The sequence below is a fragment of the Schistocerca nitens genome, chromosome 6, assembly GCF_023898315.1.
Source record: "Schistocerca nitens isolate TAMUIC-IGC-003100 chromosome 6, iqSchNite1.1, whole genome shotgun sequence".
Lineage (NCBI taxonomy): Eukaryota > Metazoa > Arthropoda > Insecta > Orthoptera > Acrididae > Schistocerca > Schistocerca nitens.
Window position 1 is genome coordinate 677,879,461 of NC_064619.1, and position 19,284 is coordinate 677,898,744.

General features: G+C 45.2%; 1 protein-coding gene across 1 annotated transcript in view; it reads left to right on the forward strand.

Annotated features, from left to right (window-relative positions):
- The window catches only part of LOC126262276 (uncharacterized), a 150,780-nt gene that overhangs the window by 74,143 nt on the left and 57,353 nt on the right, over positions 1-19,284 (forward strand). Inside the window, exon 2 of the mRNA XM_049958788.1 lies at positions 9,458-9,750. Within this exon, the coding sequence (XP_049814745.1) occupies positions 9,458-9,750 (293 nt within the window). The remainder of the gene's footprint in view (positions 1-9,457; positions 9,751-19,284) is intronic.

The following is a 19,284-nucleotide window of genomic DNA, read 5'->3' on the forward strand; positions in this document are numbered from 1 at the left end:
CGACGACAATGATGATGATGATGATGATGATGATAATTATTATGGTGATTATGAGGACGATGACGATAAGCGAATCAGCAAGACTTGTCCAAATACCAGTAGCAAAAAAAAAAAAAAATGATTCAAATGGCTCTGAGCACTATGGAACTTAACTGCTGAGGTCATCAGTCCCCTAGAACTTAGAACTACTCAAATCTTACTTACCTAAGGACATCACACACCTCCATGCCCGAGGCAGGATTCGAACCTGCGACCGTAGCGGTCGCGCGGTTCTAGACTGTAGTGCCTAGAACCGCTCGGCCACTGTGGCCGGCGACCAAATACCAGTAGCGTTAAACATGAAGAGTACGTGTTACAATCTCTTATGTACAATATAAGGTGTGGGCTTTTTCGTCTGTTTTTATCCCAGAAATGTACTCAGTTTTTCAAAAAGCGTACACATCAGCTTTGCCTTACGGTTTACATTGCCAACTTCAAGCAGATATTCTGCCGGTTGACATGCTTTCCGTATGCTCTTCCTGTTTTCTTTATATTCACTAACTTTCGGGTTCGATACCTAGTCCATCCTAGGATTTTTTATATCGCGGATCGAAATGCATCATAAACTCTTGATGTTCCCTATAGTGTGCTCCGTAAGTTTTCAAATGTCTGAAAGAGACTACAGACTATTAACGAAGGGCAGAACATACTGAAAGGTGGCTACACTGAGCCACAGCGCCAGAGATTGCGCCAAAGAGTTTTATTCCGCCGCCTCCACTGGCAGTGCTTGTCGGGATGTGGCAGTAGTCAGTGCTTATCGAGATGTGACAGTAGTGAGTCGGTTTTGAGATGTTGTAGTAGGGAGTGCTTGTTCCATGTTGTATGCAGTTGTTTGATGGGCTAGACAGCAGATGTTGTTCGAATGGAGATATTGTAATGATCAGAGTGCCTTTCGTCAATATATATGAAGGTAAAAAAAATCCCTTTTCTTTTTATTATTTCAATGTCTTAAATAATGCGTCATTACAGGTTCAGTCAACAAAGCATCTGGCTTGTGTTCTTGTATTAGAGTGTAATTCTGGTTTCCTTACGCAATTATAGTATTTCTATTTTTTTTAATTACTTCAGTATAAATGGTATTTAAAATTTCTTGTCTTATTGAAGAAGAACCGTGCCAGATGTGTACGTTGAATCATACTTCCACACACAGAACAGTTACACTTGTGCTTTGGTTTCGTACGTTTTATAGTTGCTGGGGACTTAATTAATTAATTGTGTTAACGGAAATTTTCTTTCATTCTTTGTTGCTATTCTATGCAGTCAGATTGCGTACTAAAACTAGTCAGGGCCAACCGTTTACGAGACTTCGTAATCGGACAGACAGCTACTAAAAAATTAAAAGTATTTGCATTTAATTATATAATAAAGCCCCCATGCAATACGAAATAGGCTGTCAGAGATCTGAATGTCTCGAAGACTTGGAGTATCACAACTCAGTACGTTGTCCTGGACGGTGAGTGTTCGTCGGAGACAAAGGTATTGTTAGGAGTGCACCAGGGAAGTGTGACAGGACCACTCTTGTTCTGTGTATACGGTGGACAGCATGAGCAGTACTCTGCCCCTATTTGCTGACGATGCTGCAGTGTGTGAGAAAGTGCCGCCTCTAAGTGGCTGTAGAAGGACACAGAATGACTTGGATAGAATTTCTATTAGGTATGATGGATGGCAGCTTGTTCTACATACGGGAAAGTGTAACTTAATGCAGATGAGCAGGAAAATAATTCCTGTAGAGTCCGAAATACAGATTCAGTGGTGTGCTACTTGCTACAGTCATGTCGGTTCGATATCTAGGCGTAAATTTGTTTAGTGAGTTGAAATGGAACGAGCACACAAGGGCGGTTGTAGGGTAGGTTTGTTGAGAGAATGCTACGAAAGTGTCACTCATACATAAAGAGGGCTGCGTGTAGAATACTTGTCTGAATCTTTCTGGAGCACTGCTCAAGATCTTGGAAAAACCAACTGGCCACATTAAAGGAAGAGATCAAAGCAATTCATTGTCGTGCTGCTAGGTTTGTTACTGGTAGGTCTGTTTAAAATTCAAGTGCTATGCAAACGTTCTGTGAACTCGAAAGGAAGTCCCTGAAGGGAAGAACACGTTCCTATCACAAAGCGCTCTTGAGAAAATTTAGAGAACCGGCATTTACGACAGACTGCGCAACAATCCTACTGCTGCCAACATAGTCTCATATGAGAAGTTCGAAGGGAAGTATGAGAAATCAGAGTGTGTAAAGAAGAACACAGGTAATTGTTTTGTCCTCCCATTATTTGTGAGTGGAATATGAATGAAAATGGCTAGCACTGGTACAATTTACCATCTGACACCTGCCTTCTCCCATGGTGGCTTGCAGAGCATGTAAGTAGATGTAAGTGTAGAAGACAAAAGGATAGGATCATTCCTAGTAAACGTAGGGGTTCAGGGGTCTATAGTTGGTGGGCGAGGGCAGATACAGTCACGTAGAGATCGAAATTAGTCGATTCATTTATTTGATCGTAGTCCACATAAAAGTCTTATGTTCGCTCCCTGCAGTGGGGGCGGGGGTGGCGGGAGACCAAACTCATACAGTCCTCGTCTGCGGTGATTTGTTGTGTATGTAGTTATCTAAGGCTGCCATGTTGGGTTTGGCACCAAGATCAGAGTGACCCAGGCTGGCAGCAGGCTGCGTAAGGCACCATTATGCAGGTAGCGAAGCAGTCTGCAGGCCTGCCTCAGCCGTGGCGAATCTCGGAAGCGATGACATCTGAGGGGCGAAACCAGCTGCAGAGTGAAAACTTCTTTCTGGAAGCATCCCCCAGTGTGTGGCTAAGTCATGTCTCCGCAATATCCTTTCTTCTAGAAGTGTTAGTCTTGCAGGGTTCGCAGGAAAGCTTCTGTAACGTTTGGAAGGTAGGAGACGAGATGCTTGCGACAGTAAAGCTGTGAGGAGGGGTCGTGAGTCGTGCTTGGGTAGCTCAGTCAATCAGTCTGTCTTTGGTAGTTACGCAGTGCGGACTGTGCTCAACCATTTCCGCTGCTGTGTGCGTGTCGTGTTTGTTTATTTCCGGATTGCCGCGCTTCTAAGTCGAACAAAGTATCATGGCCGACTCTTACAGGAGAGCACCTTTTCGAATGAATAGGGGGGACCCAAAGCACTGGCAGTTGAGCACTCCTTACGTGGAGATGTCAAGATACCACATGATTACTTCATTGGCTCTGATTTATCGCTCGTCAGGAACGTCGTTCACGTTTAGATGAGTTCTGACGCTGCCTCCAGCGATATTATCCAACAAACGCGACACAGACTCAAATTTCTGGCACTCCGATAGCAACATTGGCGCACGGGCGTGGACCACGCCGGACTTGGCCTTCGCACAACCCACTGCTTTTCGAGGTCCAGGTCATCGTGCAGCTAAGCCCATACGGAAAAGTTCACAGTCATATAATCAAAACATGGGCACAATCTGCGACGTATCCTGTGATTAATTGTGTGAGACAGGTCGAAATAGTCCTCAAACACCATATCCCATCCTACATTTTTTTAGACGGCTGCCGAGCAGTGGTGAGCTACTACAGGCAATCTCGAACATCTTACGGTTGTGGCAAAGAAGGCCTCGCCCGTAATGAATGCCTGCAACGCAGCATCACGCGCCTACCAGCACGATGACACGAAGACCGATCGAACCACAACTGCCCTTCCACTCACGTATGCAGTGCCACTGTACGCCAAGCCGATGAAAGTCATAACAGTCTCCCAGTACTGACACAACTAGAGGCGTCACAGCACCTTGCTACTGGCAGTTCCGCCCACGAACTTGATTTCCAACCGGACACATACTCGAAATTCACAAGGATACCAGCGAGAATCTCATGCAGACTGATGACCACATTATACCAGCCGCTTTGTACTGGAATGACACGAGTCTCTTCCTTCCTCATGCACAGACACCCATTGCCCTTTTCCCTAGATCCACATTCCCAAGCCTTATGCCCGTACTGTTGGAGGCACTGTACTTTTAATTGCCCCTGCCGACCACAGAGGTAACATTCTCTACCAGATGCGACTATTTTCCGTTCCGTGCGCGTCCTAGTTGCACTGTCCAGTTCCTGTAAATGCGTAGCATCGCTAAGTGCTGCGGTTAGATTCTCAGAATTTTCCGTTTGTACCCGCCTTGAAACATCTAGGTCGATACATCTGAGAAACACGAGCAACTCTCTATTTTTTGTGCTTGTTTTAGCAACACTCTGTCCACATTTGGTTTTTGCATCAGTTCATAAGTCTGTGCATTAATACACAAAATAATTGATGCTACTGTTTCATTAGCCTTTCGTGTTAAACTGTTAAGTTTCTCCCTAAGAAATCGTGTACTTTTCTATATGTCTGACGCAAAAGCCTCTGTTAACTTACCGAATGTGGTACTTCGCCAAGCACTTAATGATACAAGATACGGAATTTTGCCTCTTCCGTGATGTGTAACCCGGCCATCGGCAAGCACATTTCATCTGACCAGCGACTTAAGGTGGTCGTCACTTATAAACACAGTAACATGCCCTTTTGCTTTCCCGGAGAAGCGAATATTAGATTTGCAGCTGAAGGATCAACACTTACTACAGTTTTAGTCTGGCACAAATCTGTTTGAGACTGTTGTTCTAGCAGTAACGATTGCACTTGTTGCGTTAGCTCTTCGTTAAGTGATATTTTGCTGTTCATTATCCTCCAACAATTTAGAAAGTTGGTCCATAAGAGCATCTACCATCTCACTAGTACTAGCTGCCCACGTTTTTGCTACATTTGTGTAATTTACCGTTCGCTCTTTTAAACGAATCAAACTAATATTAATTCCGATGAAAACTCAATAGCAACAGTTCCAAAAATAAAATAATTGTATTTAATTCCTACACCAACTCATTAACCAACGACATTCTGAACAATCGTCTGCCATGTGACTGTATTTCTACAAGTAATACATCTTGCTGGTACAAATGTATCAGACAATAACGGTGTCCTGTTAAATTGCAGATTTTGCAAAGTACCAGAATGAGATACTATTACACACTGTTACCTTTGAACTGCGATAAATCCGCAGTTAAAAGTCTTTAAGATGATGTAACTTGGACAGAGTTCTTTTGAGAACAAATAACACAGTCTTCCTTCCGTCACACCCTCTTTGATTAGCACTGATGTTGGTGTGCCGGATGATTGGAGGCCATCCAACTCTTACTGGCGCTAGGCTGCAGCACTTCTCTAGAGGGATTTGTAGGGGCCACCATCTGCTGGCCTAGGAATCGCTACTAATTCGTCAGATGCAGACTGAGGACCTATGCGGCGTCATTAGACGCAATAACACAATATTCAAAATTATGCCATTTATTAGTAAAAATATTGCCTCTTCTGCACCTACTGGTAGCTACGTAATGCGGAGAAGAATAGGCTGAATCCAATAGCCGACTCATCGCCGCCGAGGGCTTTGCATCAGCTTGGCGTGGAAGTCGAGAACTCTGTGATGCGGCAGTTTTTCCACCTGCTGGCGGGGCAGGATTTGCTCTCAGAGAAGGCGGTGACAATGACGTGTGTTCAAAAATGGCTCCAAGCACTATGGGACTTAACATCTGAGGTCATCAGTCCCCTAGACTTAGAACTACTTAAACCTAACTAATCTAAGGACATCACAAACATCCATGCCCGAGGCGGGATTCGAACCTGCAACCGTAGCAGCAGCGCGGTTCCTGACTGAAGCGCCTAGAACCGCTCTGCCACAGCGGCCGGCTATGACGTGTGTGTTTCGATTCACACGCCGTGTCTGGGAATTTATCCATACCGCATCACTGCCCGCGTTGTCGCCTCAGATGGACCACGATGTAGGATGCTCTGTAGTCGTGCTGAATGCTGAATCTGGCCTGCCGGAACGGTAGGCCTTCAGACGCGTGTGACCGGAGTGGTTTTGGTGGACTCTCGATTTACCCGTCAGCGCTGGCTGCTGTTCTGTCGTCAGTACTGGATGCTGGACTCCTTCAGATCGCTGATCGTCTCATAGGGCAGCAAGTGCAAGACCAACTCTAGAATAATCTTACATGCTGGATGTTACCATACCGCCGGCCGCTGGTGGCCGAGCGGTTCTGGCGCTACAGTCTGGAACCGCGCGACCGCTCCCGTCGCAGGTTCGAATCCTGCCTCGGGCATGGATGTGTGTGTTGTCCTTCGGTTAGTTAGGTTTAAGTAGTTCTAAGTTCTAGGGGACTTATGACCTCAGCAGTTGAGTCCCATAGTGCTCAGAGCCATTTGAACCATTTTTTGTTACCATACCATAACCAGAGAATCGAATTCAAATGACGTGAACGGCATGGATCCTACTTATTATGTGCTGAAAGCTAGTGGGGGTGGAGTATATATGTCTGCTCTCTGACGTCATTCGGAATGGGTCAAATTGCTTCTGCTCTTCCCGAGTCGTCCGCTACACTTGTACAACGGAGTCGTTACAGAGTCTTTTCTGCTTGGTGAAACTGCCACTACTCGTTTCTCTAGTGCAACGTTACAGTAGTAAAGTAGGCGGTTCTGCCTGCATTGTTCAAACCATTTTGCGGTCGGTTTGTTGGCAGTCTCTGCTAAGAGTGGCGAGGCGGCTGTTTTCGCCTGACCCAGTAACGTTGCTGAAATGTTTAGCATTCTCGCATGGCGACTGGCGACACTTCCGCACGGTTGAGTAGCACCGGATGTTAGAACACGGCAAAATTTTTACTCTCACACTGCCTTACTAGTTTTTTCATGTAACAGAATGTACGATATGTGGAGGGAGAAACAACTTCATTGTTAGTTCCACAGGTGTATTTGAAGCATCCCACGTAAGTGACTTAAACTTTGCCAGATGGTAGAGCACTTGCCCGCGAAAGGAAAACGTCCCGAGTTCGAGTCTCGGTCCGGCACACAGTTTTAATCTGCCAGGAGGTTTCATAACAGCGCACACTCCGCTGCAGAGTGGAAATTTCATTCTGGAAACAATAGTTTGCTTATTAATGTTCCTTATGAGTCGTTTCTCAGGCGATGGTGAGAATACCAGGCGGACATAGTTGATACATTGCATTGTGTCATTGTGGAAGTCGAAGCATTAGTCCTGAGATCAACATCATCAACTGGTGTGACAGATAATATGTCCACGGTCTTCCTGCGATACCATCTGCTCTCCAGGCACTCTTACGGGTTACTATTGAGGGATATGAGCAGATACTTCATTGTTAGTTCCACACGTGTATTTGAATCATCCCACGTAGGTGTCTTAAACGTTCCCAGGCTGCGTTCACGTCACTGATGCTCTCCATTTCTGATGACAATCCCGCTAGAGGAGCTACTACTCCCACCTTATGGCGCCGGCATCAGTCTTTACGTTAAGGAAATGAATGAAGGTCTAGTAATAGTTTTCTGCACCATATCTGAAAATCATAATTGTGTAATTGTGTTCACTGCAACATACACTACTGGCCATTAAAATTGCTACACCACGAATGTGAGGTGCTACAGACGCGAAATTTAACCGACAGGAAGAAGATGCTGTGATATGCAAATGATTAGTTTTTCAGAGCATTCACACAAGGTTGGCGCCGGTGGCGACACCTACAACGTGCTGACATGAGGAAAGTTTCGAACCGATTTCTCATGCACAAAGAGCAGTTGACCGGCGTTGCCTGGAGAAACGTTCTTGTGATGCCACGTGTAAGGAGGAGAATTGCGTACCATCACGTTTCCGACTTTGATAACGTCGGATTGTAGCCTATCGCGATTACGGTTTATCGTATCGCGACATTGCTGCTCGCATTCGTCGATATCCAATGACTGTTAGCAGAATATGGAATCGGTGGGCTGAGGAGGGTAATACGGATCGCCGTGCTGGATCCCAACGGCCTCGTACCACTACCAGTGGAGATGACAGGCATCTTATCTGCATGGCTGTAACGAATCGTGCAGCCACGTCTCGATCCCTGAGACAAAAGTTGGGAACGTTTGCAAGACAACAACCATCTGCACGAACAGTTCGACGACGTTTACAGCAACATGGACTATCAGCTCGGAGACCATGGCTGCGGTTACCGTTTACGCTGCATCACAGACAGGAGTGCCTGCGAATCCAGGTTCTGTTTACAGCATCATGATGATCGGATACGTGTTTTGCGACATCGCGGCGAACGCACATTGGAAGCGTGTATTCGTCATCGCCATACTGGTGTATCACCCGGCATGATGGTATGGGGTGCCATTGGTTACACGTCTCGGTCACCCCTTGTTAGGATTGACGGCACTCTGAACAGTGGACGTTACATTTCAGATGTGTTACGAACCGTGGCTCTACCCTTCATTCGATCGCTGCTAAACCCTACATTTCAGCAGGATAATGCACGACCGCATGTTGCAGGTCCTGTACGGGCCTTTCTGGATACAGAAAATGTTCGACTGCGGCCCTGGGCAGCACATTCTCCAGATCTCTCACTAACTGAAAAGTCTGGTCAATGGTGGCCGAGAAACTGGCTCGTCACAATACGCCAGTCACTACTCTTGATGAACTGTGGTATCGTGTTGAAGCTGCATTGGCAGCTGCACCTGTGCACGCCATCCAAGCTCTGTTTGACTCAATGCCCAGGCGTATCAAGGCCGTTATTACGGCCAGAGGTGGTTGTTCTGGGTACTGATGTCTCAGGATCTATGCACGCAAACTGCATGAAAATGTAATCACATGTCAGTTCTAGTATAATCTATTTGGCCAATGAATACCCGTTTATCGTCTGCCTTTATTCTTGGTGTAGCAATTTTAATGGCCAGTAGTGTATAAGGAGACTGAACAGCGTCGGATATTGAGTGACCTCTCTGAAGGACATATAGATGCTGTGTACTCGTGCAAGACAGCGTTATCAGCACCTGAAAGAGTTTGAAAGGGACCTCGTTGTCGGTATTCAATTGGCTGGCCAGTCGAATTGTGCAGTATCCACATTTGTGAAGCATTCGGATATGACACTGGCCTGATGTTGCACTGCATGAGAATGCATATACATCGCCAAGGTTCTAGTCAGCCACGGCTGGCCACCAAGTTGGAGGGTCACTGCAGTGTGCACGTCGTAACCCCTCCATAGCTGAACCCGCCACCCCAGCACCGATATTGGATCCCCTGTAACATTCAAATGGTTCTGAGCACTATGGGACTCAACTGCTGTGGTCAGAAGTCCCCTAGAACTTAGAACTACTTAAACCTAACTAACCTAAGGACAGCACACAACACCCAGCCATCACGAGGCAGAGAAAATCCCTGTCAGTTCTAGTATAATACATTTGCCCAATGAATACCTGTTTATCATCTGCATTTCTTCTTGGTGTAGCAAATTTAATGGCCAGTAGTGTATTTTCGATTCATGTTCCTTCGATACTCTGGAACAGTAGTAACTTAGATGTAAACTGCCCTGCAGCGAGCGATGACGAGGACGGAGCTGATGATGCGGAAGACGAGTCGTCGACGCCGTCGTCGCTGGTGCAGAAGCAGGGCGAGCGGGTGATGAGCGAGCAGGTGCTGGCGCTGCTGGACCACTTCCGGCAGGAGGACCCCAAGGGGCTGCCGGGCGCCCCCGTGCCCGATCCCATGGACATCCCGGACAACACCAAGTCCTTCACCGGCGCCCGCATCACGCTCAAGGAGTCCAAGGTCTACGGCCTGTCGCAGTTCCGCATCGAGCATGTCCGCACCAACCTCAAGGACACGCAGGTCAGTCAGCCTCACCGGTGGTGAGTTTCAGGCGTGACTAGACCCAACTCAGATCTGGCCCAATCCAGTAGCTGAGTGGTCAGCGCGACAGAATGTCAATCCTAAGGGGCCGGGTTCGATTCCCGGCCGGGTCGGAGATTTTTCTCCGCTCAGGGAGTGGGTGTTGTGTTGTCCTAATCATCATCATCATTTCATCCCCATCGACGAGCAAGTCGCCGAAGGGGCGTCAAATCGGAAGACTTGCACCCGGCGAACGGTCTACACGACGGGAGACCCCAGTCACACGATATTTACATTTTTTACCCGATCCAGACACTATGCTATCTAGTCTGTATGTCAGAGATAGCAACAGTGTACTACAATGGGGATGTGGAACGCTGGATTAGCCGTACAGTGCACTATCAATGCACCAACAATGTCAATCTGCCGAGCGAAATATTTCTTTCACACTCTGCAGAGGTGCAGCCACAGACAGAATGTTCATAGCGTAGTGTTTGGCTTATCAAAATACGAGTGCTAATTTTTTCGCTGTCTGATCGGTCGCCAAATTAAAGCCACAGAGAAAACCGATGAAGCTTTGGCATGTGAATTACGATGTGTCTCTAGTTTGCCCATCGATCGTATCACTTTGCACTTTTCAGTCTGCACTGCACATTTCAGTCAGAGTGCACATTGAGCACGTACAGATGCCTAGAGCAAGTGAGAAGGACGTGCTGTCATTAGATGTCTTCATGCTTATGGATTCCGCCTGCACGGCAAATGATGACAGCCAAAACAGTTGCAGGATAAAGATTTATTAAAATTCTTGACCACGGTTTCGGTATATCTAAATATACCTTCATCAGACATAAAATACCCTGAACAGGAAGACACTTTCATTAGCAAAAACTTAGCATCGGAAATGAGAAAGAAAAACACTATAATCGTAAAATTACCAGAGTATTACTGGCACAAAAACTTTTAGTCACTTACTAAAATTACATCCTGCAATGGAGATTAATAAAACATTTGTGTCAAAGGCGTCGTCAGTAGTTAAAACATCATCTCCATTTATACAACATAATTATGGATAGAGGGTCGATGTGAACACAGCTTAGCATCAGTTTCGCCTATGAACTATCGTGACGAGGATGTGAAAGCCCTAGGGCAGACAGTTTCGCCGAGAGAGGGCACTTGTGGTATGTGCCAGACACTCGCGCACATTAAAATCCATGGATACATACATATGCGCATCAAAATTATTAAAAGTTGTGCTAATTCAAACCTTCTGACTTAATAAATAAAACATATCAAACCATTTAAAAAGATATACGTGAAATAGAAAATATGAAACCAATTTACATGTGTCCTAGTGTCAAGCAGATGAAGCTTGCGCTACGGAACACATCCAACGAGAGAGGGCACTGGTGTTTCGCGCGAGAATCTCGCGTAACTTAAACGGTAAAATACATACTAGCGAATACAATCAAAATGTTAAAGTAAAACTAAATCATCTGTAGGTGTGAATAAAAACATAACAGTCAATTAACCACACATACACATCGAAAACCACAAACAGCAAACATCAAAAATACGCTTCCGCCTGTTTTCGTACAGCCAGTATAACATAATTATCACGTGTGACAACAAAATCCTCCTTCATGAGAATGTTTGGCTGCACACAGCAGCTGCAACACAGACACTCATACAGTGTTTCTGAAGGGAAGTATTTTAGCACTAACCACTCGCAGATCACCCATCAGCTAGAACATTATGACCAGCGATCTATTATCGCTATTAACCCACCAGGCAATAACAGCGTCACCCAGTTAGGAATGATTGCTGGTCAGACACATGTGTGGTGCATGTAGTATCAGAGAGCATGGTGTTCAGGTATACAGGGTGAGTCACCTAACGTTACCGCTGGATATATTTCGTAAACCACATCAAATACTGACGAACCGATTCCACAGACCGAACGTGAGGAGAGGGGCTAGTGTAATTGTTTAATACAAACCATACAAAAATGCACGGAAGTATGTTTTTTTACACAAACCTACGTTTTTTTAAATGGAACTCCGTTAGTTTTGTTAGCACATCTGAACATATAAACAAATACGTAATCGGTGCCGTTTGTTGCATTGTAAAATACTAATTACATCCGGAGATATTGTAACCTAAAGTTGACGCCTGAAACCTCCGACGTTCAGTTGCGTGTTGTAACAAACACGGGCCACGGTCGGCGAGCAGCATCTGCAGGGACATGTTTACGATGACGACCGTGTTTACGAGTGTGGCTGTAGTGCACTGTTGTGGTTTGGTCTAGCTGTCGCAGTGTCCGCATGTAGCGCTTGCTGCTATTGTTATTCTGCATTCGCCTCCGCACGCAGACCAACTGTAGTACACCGTGTTACCAGACGTCTGTGATAGTGTAGTGTTGTAGGAAATGTGACCATGGTGTATTCGAACTCTGAAAAGGGGGAGATGATACTCATCTATGGCGAGTGTCGACGAAATGCAGCTGAAGCCTGCAGGGTGTATGCAGAACGGTACCCGGACAGAGAGCATCCAACGTGCCGCACATTGCAAAACATCTACCGCCAACTGTATGCAACAGGTATGGTCGTAGCACGCAAACGGGTCCGTAGCAGGCCCGTCACAGGAGAAGCGGGTGCAGTTGGTGTGTTAGCTGCTGTTGCCATGAACCCACACATGAGTACACGGGACATGCGAGAGCCGGTGGACTGAGTCAAAGTAGTGTGATGCGCATACTGCATCGTCACCGCTTTCACCCGTTTCATGTGTCGCTACATCAGCAATTACATGGTGATGACTTTAATCATCGAGTGCAATTCTGTCAATGGGCATTAACAGAGAATGCGTTGCAGTTCTACCTGTTTACCGATGAAGCGGGTTTCACAAACCACGGGGCAGTGAATCTACGGAATATGCATTACTGGTCCGTGGACCATCCTCGCTGGCTCAGACAGGTAGAGCAACAGCGACCGTGGACTGTAAATGTATGATGCGGAATCATTGGCGACCACCTCATTGGTCCTCACTTCATTGCAGGGGCCCAAACAGCTGCAACATACATCGCGTTTCTACAGAATGATCTGCCAACTTTGATCGAAAATGTCCCACTGGAAACGCGTCGACGTATGTGGTATAAGCATGATGGTGCACCTGCACATTCCGCAATTAACACTAGGCTGACGCTTGACAGGATGTTCGACGGGCGTTTCATAGGACGTGGAGGACGCATAAATTGGCCAGCCCGTTCTCCTGATCTTACACCTCTGGACTTCTTTCTGTGGGGTACATTAAAGGAGAATGTGTACCGTGATGTGCCTACAACCACAGAGGATATGAAACAACGTATTGTGGCAGCATGCGGTGACATTACACCATATGCACTGCGGCGTGTACGACATTCATTTCGCCAGAGATTGCAATTGTGTGCAGCAAATGATGGCCACCACATTGAACATCTTTTGGCCTGACATGTCGGGACACACTCTATTCCACTCCGTAATTGAAAACGGAAACCACGTGTGTACGTGTACCTCACCCCTCATGGTAATGTACATGTGCGTCAGTGAAAAAGACCAATAAAAAGGTGTTAGCATGTGGACGCAATGTGCTGTTCCAGTCTCTTCTGTACCTAAGGTCAATCACCGTTCCCTTTGGATCCCTACGTAATTCGGTGCTCTCCGATACACACGATCGAACAGCGGAGGAGTGGTACTCAAGCGTCAACTTTATGTTACAATATCTCCGGATGTGATTAACATTTTACAATGCAACAAACGGCACTGATTACGTATTTGTTTATATGTTCAGATGTGCTAAGAAAACTAACGGGGTTCCATTTAAAAAAACGTAGGTTTGTGTTTAAAATCATACTGCCGTGCATTTTTTTATGGTTTGTATTAAACAATTACACTAGCCCCTCTCCTCACGTTCGGTCTGTGGAATCGGTTCGTCAGTATTTGATGTGGTTTACGAAATATATCCAGCGGTAATGTTAGGTGACTCACCCTGTATAATGGGGAAGGCGTGCGATCTATCTGAGTTCGGTTGAGGGCAGATCGTGATGGCCCATAGGCTCGACACTAGCATTTCGGTGACTTCACGACTTGTCGGGTGTTCGAGGACTGCTGTAGTTAGTGTCTTCAACGTCTGGGGAAACCAAGATGGAATGACGTCAGACTTAATGGCATTGGCGAGCCACCTCTCATTATATATGTCAGACGTCGTAGCCTCGGCAGACGGGTAAAACAGCACAGGCGGCGAACTGTGGGGACATGACGTTAGACTTCAACGGTGGGCAGAGTACAAGTGTGTCTGAACAAACAGTGCACCGACACTCATAACGATGGGCCTCCGCAGCCGACGATCGATGCGTGTGCCATTGTTAACACCACGACATCGGCAACTACGACTGAAATGGACACATGACTATTGGCACTGGACGTTGGCACAGTGGAACAGCATTACATGAGCTGATGAATCCCGATACATTCTCCATCATGTCGATGGCACGGCGCGAATCCGTCGTCTTCCGTGGGAACAACTCCATGACACTTCTACTGCAGAACGGAAACAAGCTGGAGGCGGCTCCATTAAGCTCTGGGGAACATTCACGTGGGCATCCACAGGTCCAGTGGAGCTCGTGCATGACACCGTGATGGCTAAGGTGTGTAGTAAAATAGTTGGAGACTATGACAATCATGTTTCCTGAGGGCAGTCGCATGTTTCAGCAAGATAATGCTCCGCCATGTCTCAAGGCCAGTAGTGTGATGGAGTAATTCAAGGAATACAGTGGCGAGTTCCAGTTGATGTGCTGGTCCCCCAACTCGCCGTATCTGAATGTGATGGCTCACGTCTGGCACGTCACTGAACGTGGCGTTAGAGTTCATTGGTCCCCTCGCCGGAATTCACGGGAATTAGACGACGTATGTGAGCAGAAGTGGTGCCAACTCCCTCCAGTGGCCTATCAGGGCCTCATTGCTTCCAAGCTACGACGCCTCATCGCTGTTATCCGTGGGAAAAGGTGGACATTCCGGCTGTTAGGTAGGTTCTCGTAATGTTCTGGCTGATAAGTGTACTGCCCCGACTTGGCTCCCTCTGATTTTCAACTCATTGCTCGCATAGATCACTGGCAATGAGAACATAATTTTGACACAGATGATGAGCAGCAGACGAGCAAAGAGAATCGGCGGAAAGCGGAAGCAGGTGCCTTTTATGAGGAGGGTGTTTGGAATTAGGTACAATTCTATGACAATTGTCTAAGTCGAAATCGCTACTTTGTAAAGACGTAGCTCGAAAGTATAGCTAAATGTTGCAAACTAAACATTTTTGATTTTCACTATGATTTCAGTTTCGCGACCGATCGAACCTTAAAAAAGAAGTATCGCTCGTACTGTCTCAACAACTAGTGTAAGGCTGTAGGTATGCCACATTCTCTGCTTCGAAAGGTGCTGGACCCACGGTATCGTGGCAGAGCCTATTTGAAGGGGGAAGGAAAGGGCGACATCCTGTGACAAATATGTTTTACTAGAGTATGTACGCGAAGAGTAGCCAAAAGACTCAGTCCTTACCAACAGTTACTCTTATTAGCCTTTTCTGTGGCCATTGGCGTCACAGTCCTCCAGAATCTCGCCCGCCCCGTTTTCAAAGTGGAGTCAGCTTGGTGACACAAATGTGAAAGCATCACTCCAGTGTTTCCTATATTCTCTTACGTTATTTATTGCGCTGTATACTTTTAGTTCCTCGTGTAGGTCTTCATTTATGACCACGTCCTCCCTACAGCCCTTACGTTTCGAATATTATTCAATGGACTGCAAAATCAGTGATTTCCTCTTCGTAAATATCCAAGTTTCGCTTCCATATAGCAATGTGGGAATAAACGTTATTCTGTAAAATTTTATCCTTGTTTCCTTTCCTTGTCTTGTTGCTCACAGGTTTTTGTGTTGTAACATAAATCTTATTGCACTTAGTGGCTTCTGTTACAGTGTTCGTATGGCTGTGACGGATTAAAATGTGTGCACATTCTAAATATTTAAAACGTGGCATTTTTACACTACTTTGGATTGCACACGGCCTTTACCCAGCAAGGCATTAGCTGTTGTCTTGGCTTTTTGATATTCGCCGCGGTATTGAAAGAGTAAACGGAAACCGCTTTCTGCAAGTCATTTTCACTTTCTTGTAGAGTAGCATTTAAAATGTAAAACTGTGGAAGTATTCAAATAGAATCCAGTCGTTACTTCATTCTTCCACTCCACATTCGTACGCATGTTGCAGAGTGTGAGAGTTAGACAGCACTCTTGTTTCATCCTTCTGCTAGTCACAATTTATCTCACTGCAACATATCCTATAAGTAAAGTTATAGGAGAAACATTGAAATTCTGCAGTCAGATGTGACAGATACCCTCTTTTCTCCATTATCACCAACGATTCAGCCTTTGGCATATTATCTAAATCTTATTCGGTGTTCGTAAATGTCATATCATTGTCACAGTACGCAGTGTATGCCACTTCCTTTAGGAGTGTGGTTATGAAACGTAAAAGCCATGGATTATGTTTACCAGATCACTGTATTTATTTAAAATAGTCTCCTCGTGAATCAAAATACAGCTAAAATCGTTTTGAAAGTTTTTGAAACAGACACTGTAGTCCTATTTCGGAATTGCGTATAGTGCAGCAGTACAGTTTTCTTGGATGTCCTCAATTATTGCGTCGTAACAGTGTTCTTGCATTTCCAACTTCAGTTTGGGGAACAGGAAGTGATGTATCTGCTGGCCCAAATAAGCATACAGCCTTCACTTTGTGGGCCGGGTTATTCTCGTGGAGGAGCGACCATGAACTTAACTCCCGGTACCCGGGTCGAATTCGAGAAATTCTTGCTCGCAAGCGATGGATGATTTTAAAAGATCTGATGCTGCCTCGCTGCTCCACCGCAATTTTCCGAAATGTGTCAGAAACGTACCGTTACATTTGCGGTCAGAACGCTTGTTGCAGTGGATCTAGCACTGTGGTATTCTATGCGGCTGTTGTTGGAACTTCAAGGATCACAATGCCACGAGACAATATCGCATTTCTGAATTTCACCTAAGCAGTCCTAATGGAACCGGGACATATTTTGTACGTTTTTGGAATAGCAGAAAGCTCAATTCGTACTGCATATCCTCGAAAGAGAGGTACGCTATCTGATCAAAAGTTTCCGGACACCTACTAGTGGCTGTGTCCACACTTCGCCTTCATAGTGGCTTGAACGTTGCTGGGGACACTTTCAATGAGGTGCCTAAATGTCTGTGGAGGAAGCCGAAACCAAAGAATGTATTGATTTGGAAATTTGTGGTAAGGTCTTATGGCACCAAACTACTGAGGTCATCGGTCCCTAAGCTTACACACTACTTAATCTAACTTAAACTAACTTACGGTAAGGACAACACACACACCCATGCCCGAGGGAGAACTCAAACCTCCGACGTAAAGAGCCGCGCGGACCGTGACAAGGCGCCCTAGACCGCTCGGCTACACCGCGCGGCCCAATGTACTGATGTTGGACGCTTAAAGGTGGAGCGAAATCGTCGTTGTGACTCACTTAAGGGCCTTCCACTGGGTCCAAGTCGGGACTCTGGGCAGGCCAGTACATTTCAGGAAATTCACTGCCCACAAACCATTGCCTCACGAATGCTGGTTTACGACAGAGTCGATTGTCACGCTGGTACAACCAACCATCGTCTCCAAACTTTCCCTTTACTGTACGCAGAACATAATGCTGTAAACTTTGTTCACATCCTTGCACATTTGCTTTTAGCTTAAGCAGAAGCTAACCATAAAAAACATCCCCACACCGTAACACCACATCCTCTATATTTCACTCTTGGTTCTATGCCTGATGGTAGGTAAGGGTCTTCAGACATTCTGTAAACCCAAACCCTTTCATCGGGTTGTCATAGTAGTCCAGTCAACGAAGGGGAATAAGGAGAAAGAATTCGTAGAGTCACAAAGTTTTGTACAGTGCTAGGAGAGGTTGATATGAACAACATACTACAAATCCTGACCTGTGGGAAACCAGCATGGGGTTGAGAGGACGTTAAAAAGTCACTTTTTTGTGTTTTTCTTCAATATTTCAAAACCAACAGCTTCTGGCAAAAATGTTTCCCAGCACAAAATGGAACTACATTACATTTCATACAAAAGATGTCCTATTCATTTTTTCTCTAAGGCTAATAGTTTCCATGTTGCAAGGGATGAAAAACTCGAAGATTATTTAAAATAGTGTGATGATAGTATAACATTGACGTTAATTATTAAATCAAATGGGTAAAGAACAAATATGAAATAGTGTGGGAAACTAAAACGCTTGCCGCTGTTCTTAAAATTTTATTTACTTTGTTGCGACCAGTTTCGGCGCTTCAATGCGCCATCTTCATGCCTGCATGCATAAAACAGTAACGGTAGCCATTACCAGCTTATCAATCAAGCAACATAAAAAAGATAAAAAAGGAATGAGAAACAAGTACAAGACTCTACAAGTGAATTTACAGCAAACATTTGATAGAACGGAGAGACACATCCATTGTCACATATCTAAAATACACCATAACGAATTTCCACTCAATACATTGTACAATTATATTATTTATCAAAAACTTCTCTAAATAACTATTAATGATTTTTATTGGCCAGTCGGACATAATTTATCTGCACAACCCTGAAATAACCTACTGAAAGACAAAATAAGTAGAAGGTTGTAAATGTATAAAGGAGAAAATACCTCATGAACAGGTAAAGTTGTATACAGTTCAGGGGCATACTTTACGTCATATACATAAAATGAATATCTAAGACCTGTTACAGGACCGAATGTAAGACCCACCTCAGGTCATGACATATGTAAAACGTATGAAAAACGCCCACAAGAACCTGTTCATCATGAAAAACATTCATGTGCGATTGCATCTATATGTCATATACTGCGATGAAACACACACACACACACACACACACACACACACACACACACACACACACACATGGACCCAAAGTAGCCTGCAAGGATGCAGTGCATGATAAAGGATGACTCAACAATATATATGCGTGAAATATCAGAAAAGCTTTGTAACTAGCACCGCTCAAAAAGGACTCATCCTGTCAGCTGCCTACCACAACAAAAATCCTGTGCCAAGTAACATGGTCGCAAAATGTATAACAATGTTCATTTTATACACTCACCTGGAGACAACGGCTGGAATACTTTTCGTACCATTAGGGTAACGAATGCGTCATCCCAGTCTCTACTCACCTAACGTCTGAAGAGGCCCAGAGTCTCAAATTGGCTCTCTCTGTAACTGAAGCGTATAACCTAGATGCTACGGAACTTCACAGATTTCAACACAAGTAAAGCAAAGCATTATAGCAGATTATTGTTCCACGTATGAATATTATCAATTCTATTCCATCGCACGTATTGACATCCAATGCAGATAATGGTGAGAGAAGTGCAGGAACTTTCTTGTCATTCATTAACTGATAGACCAAGTG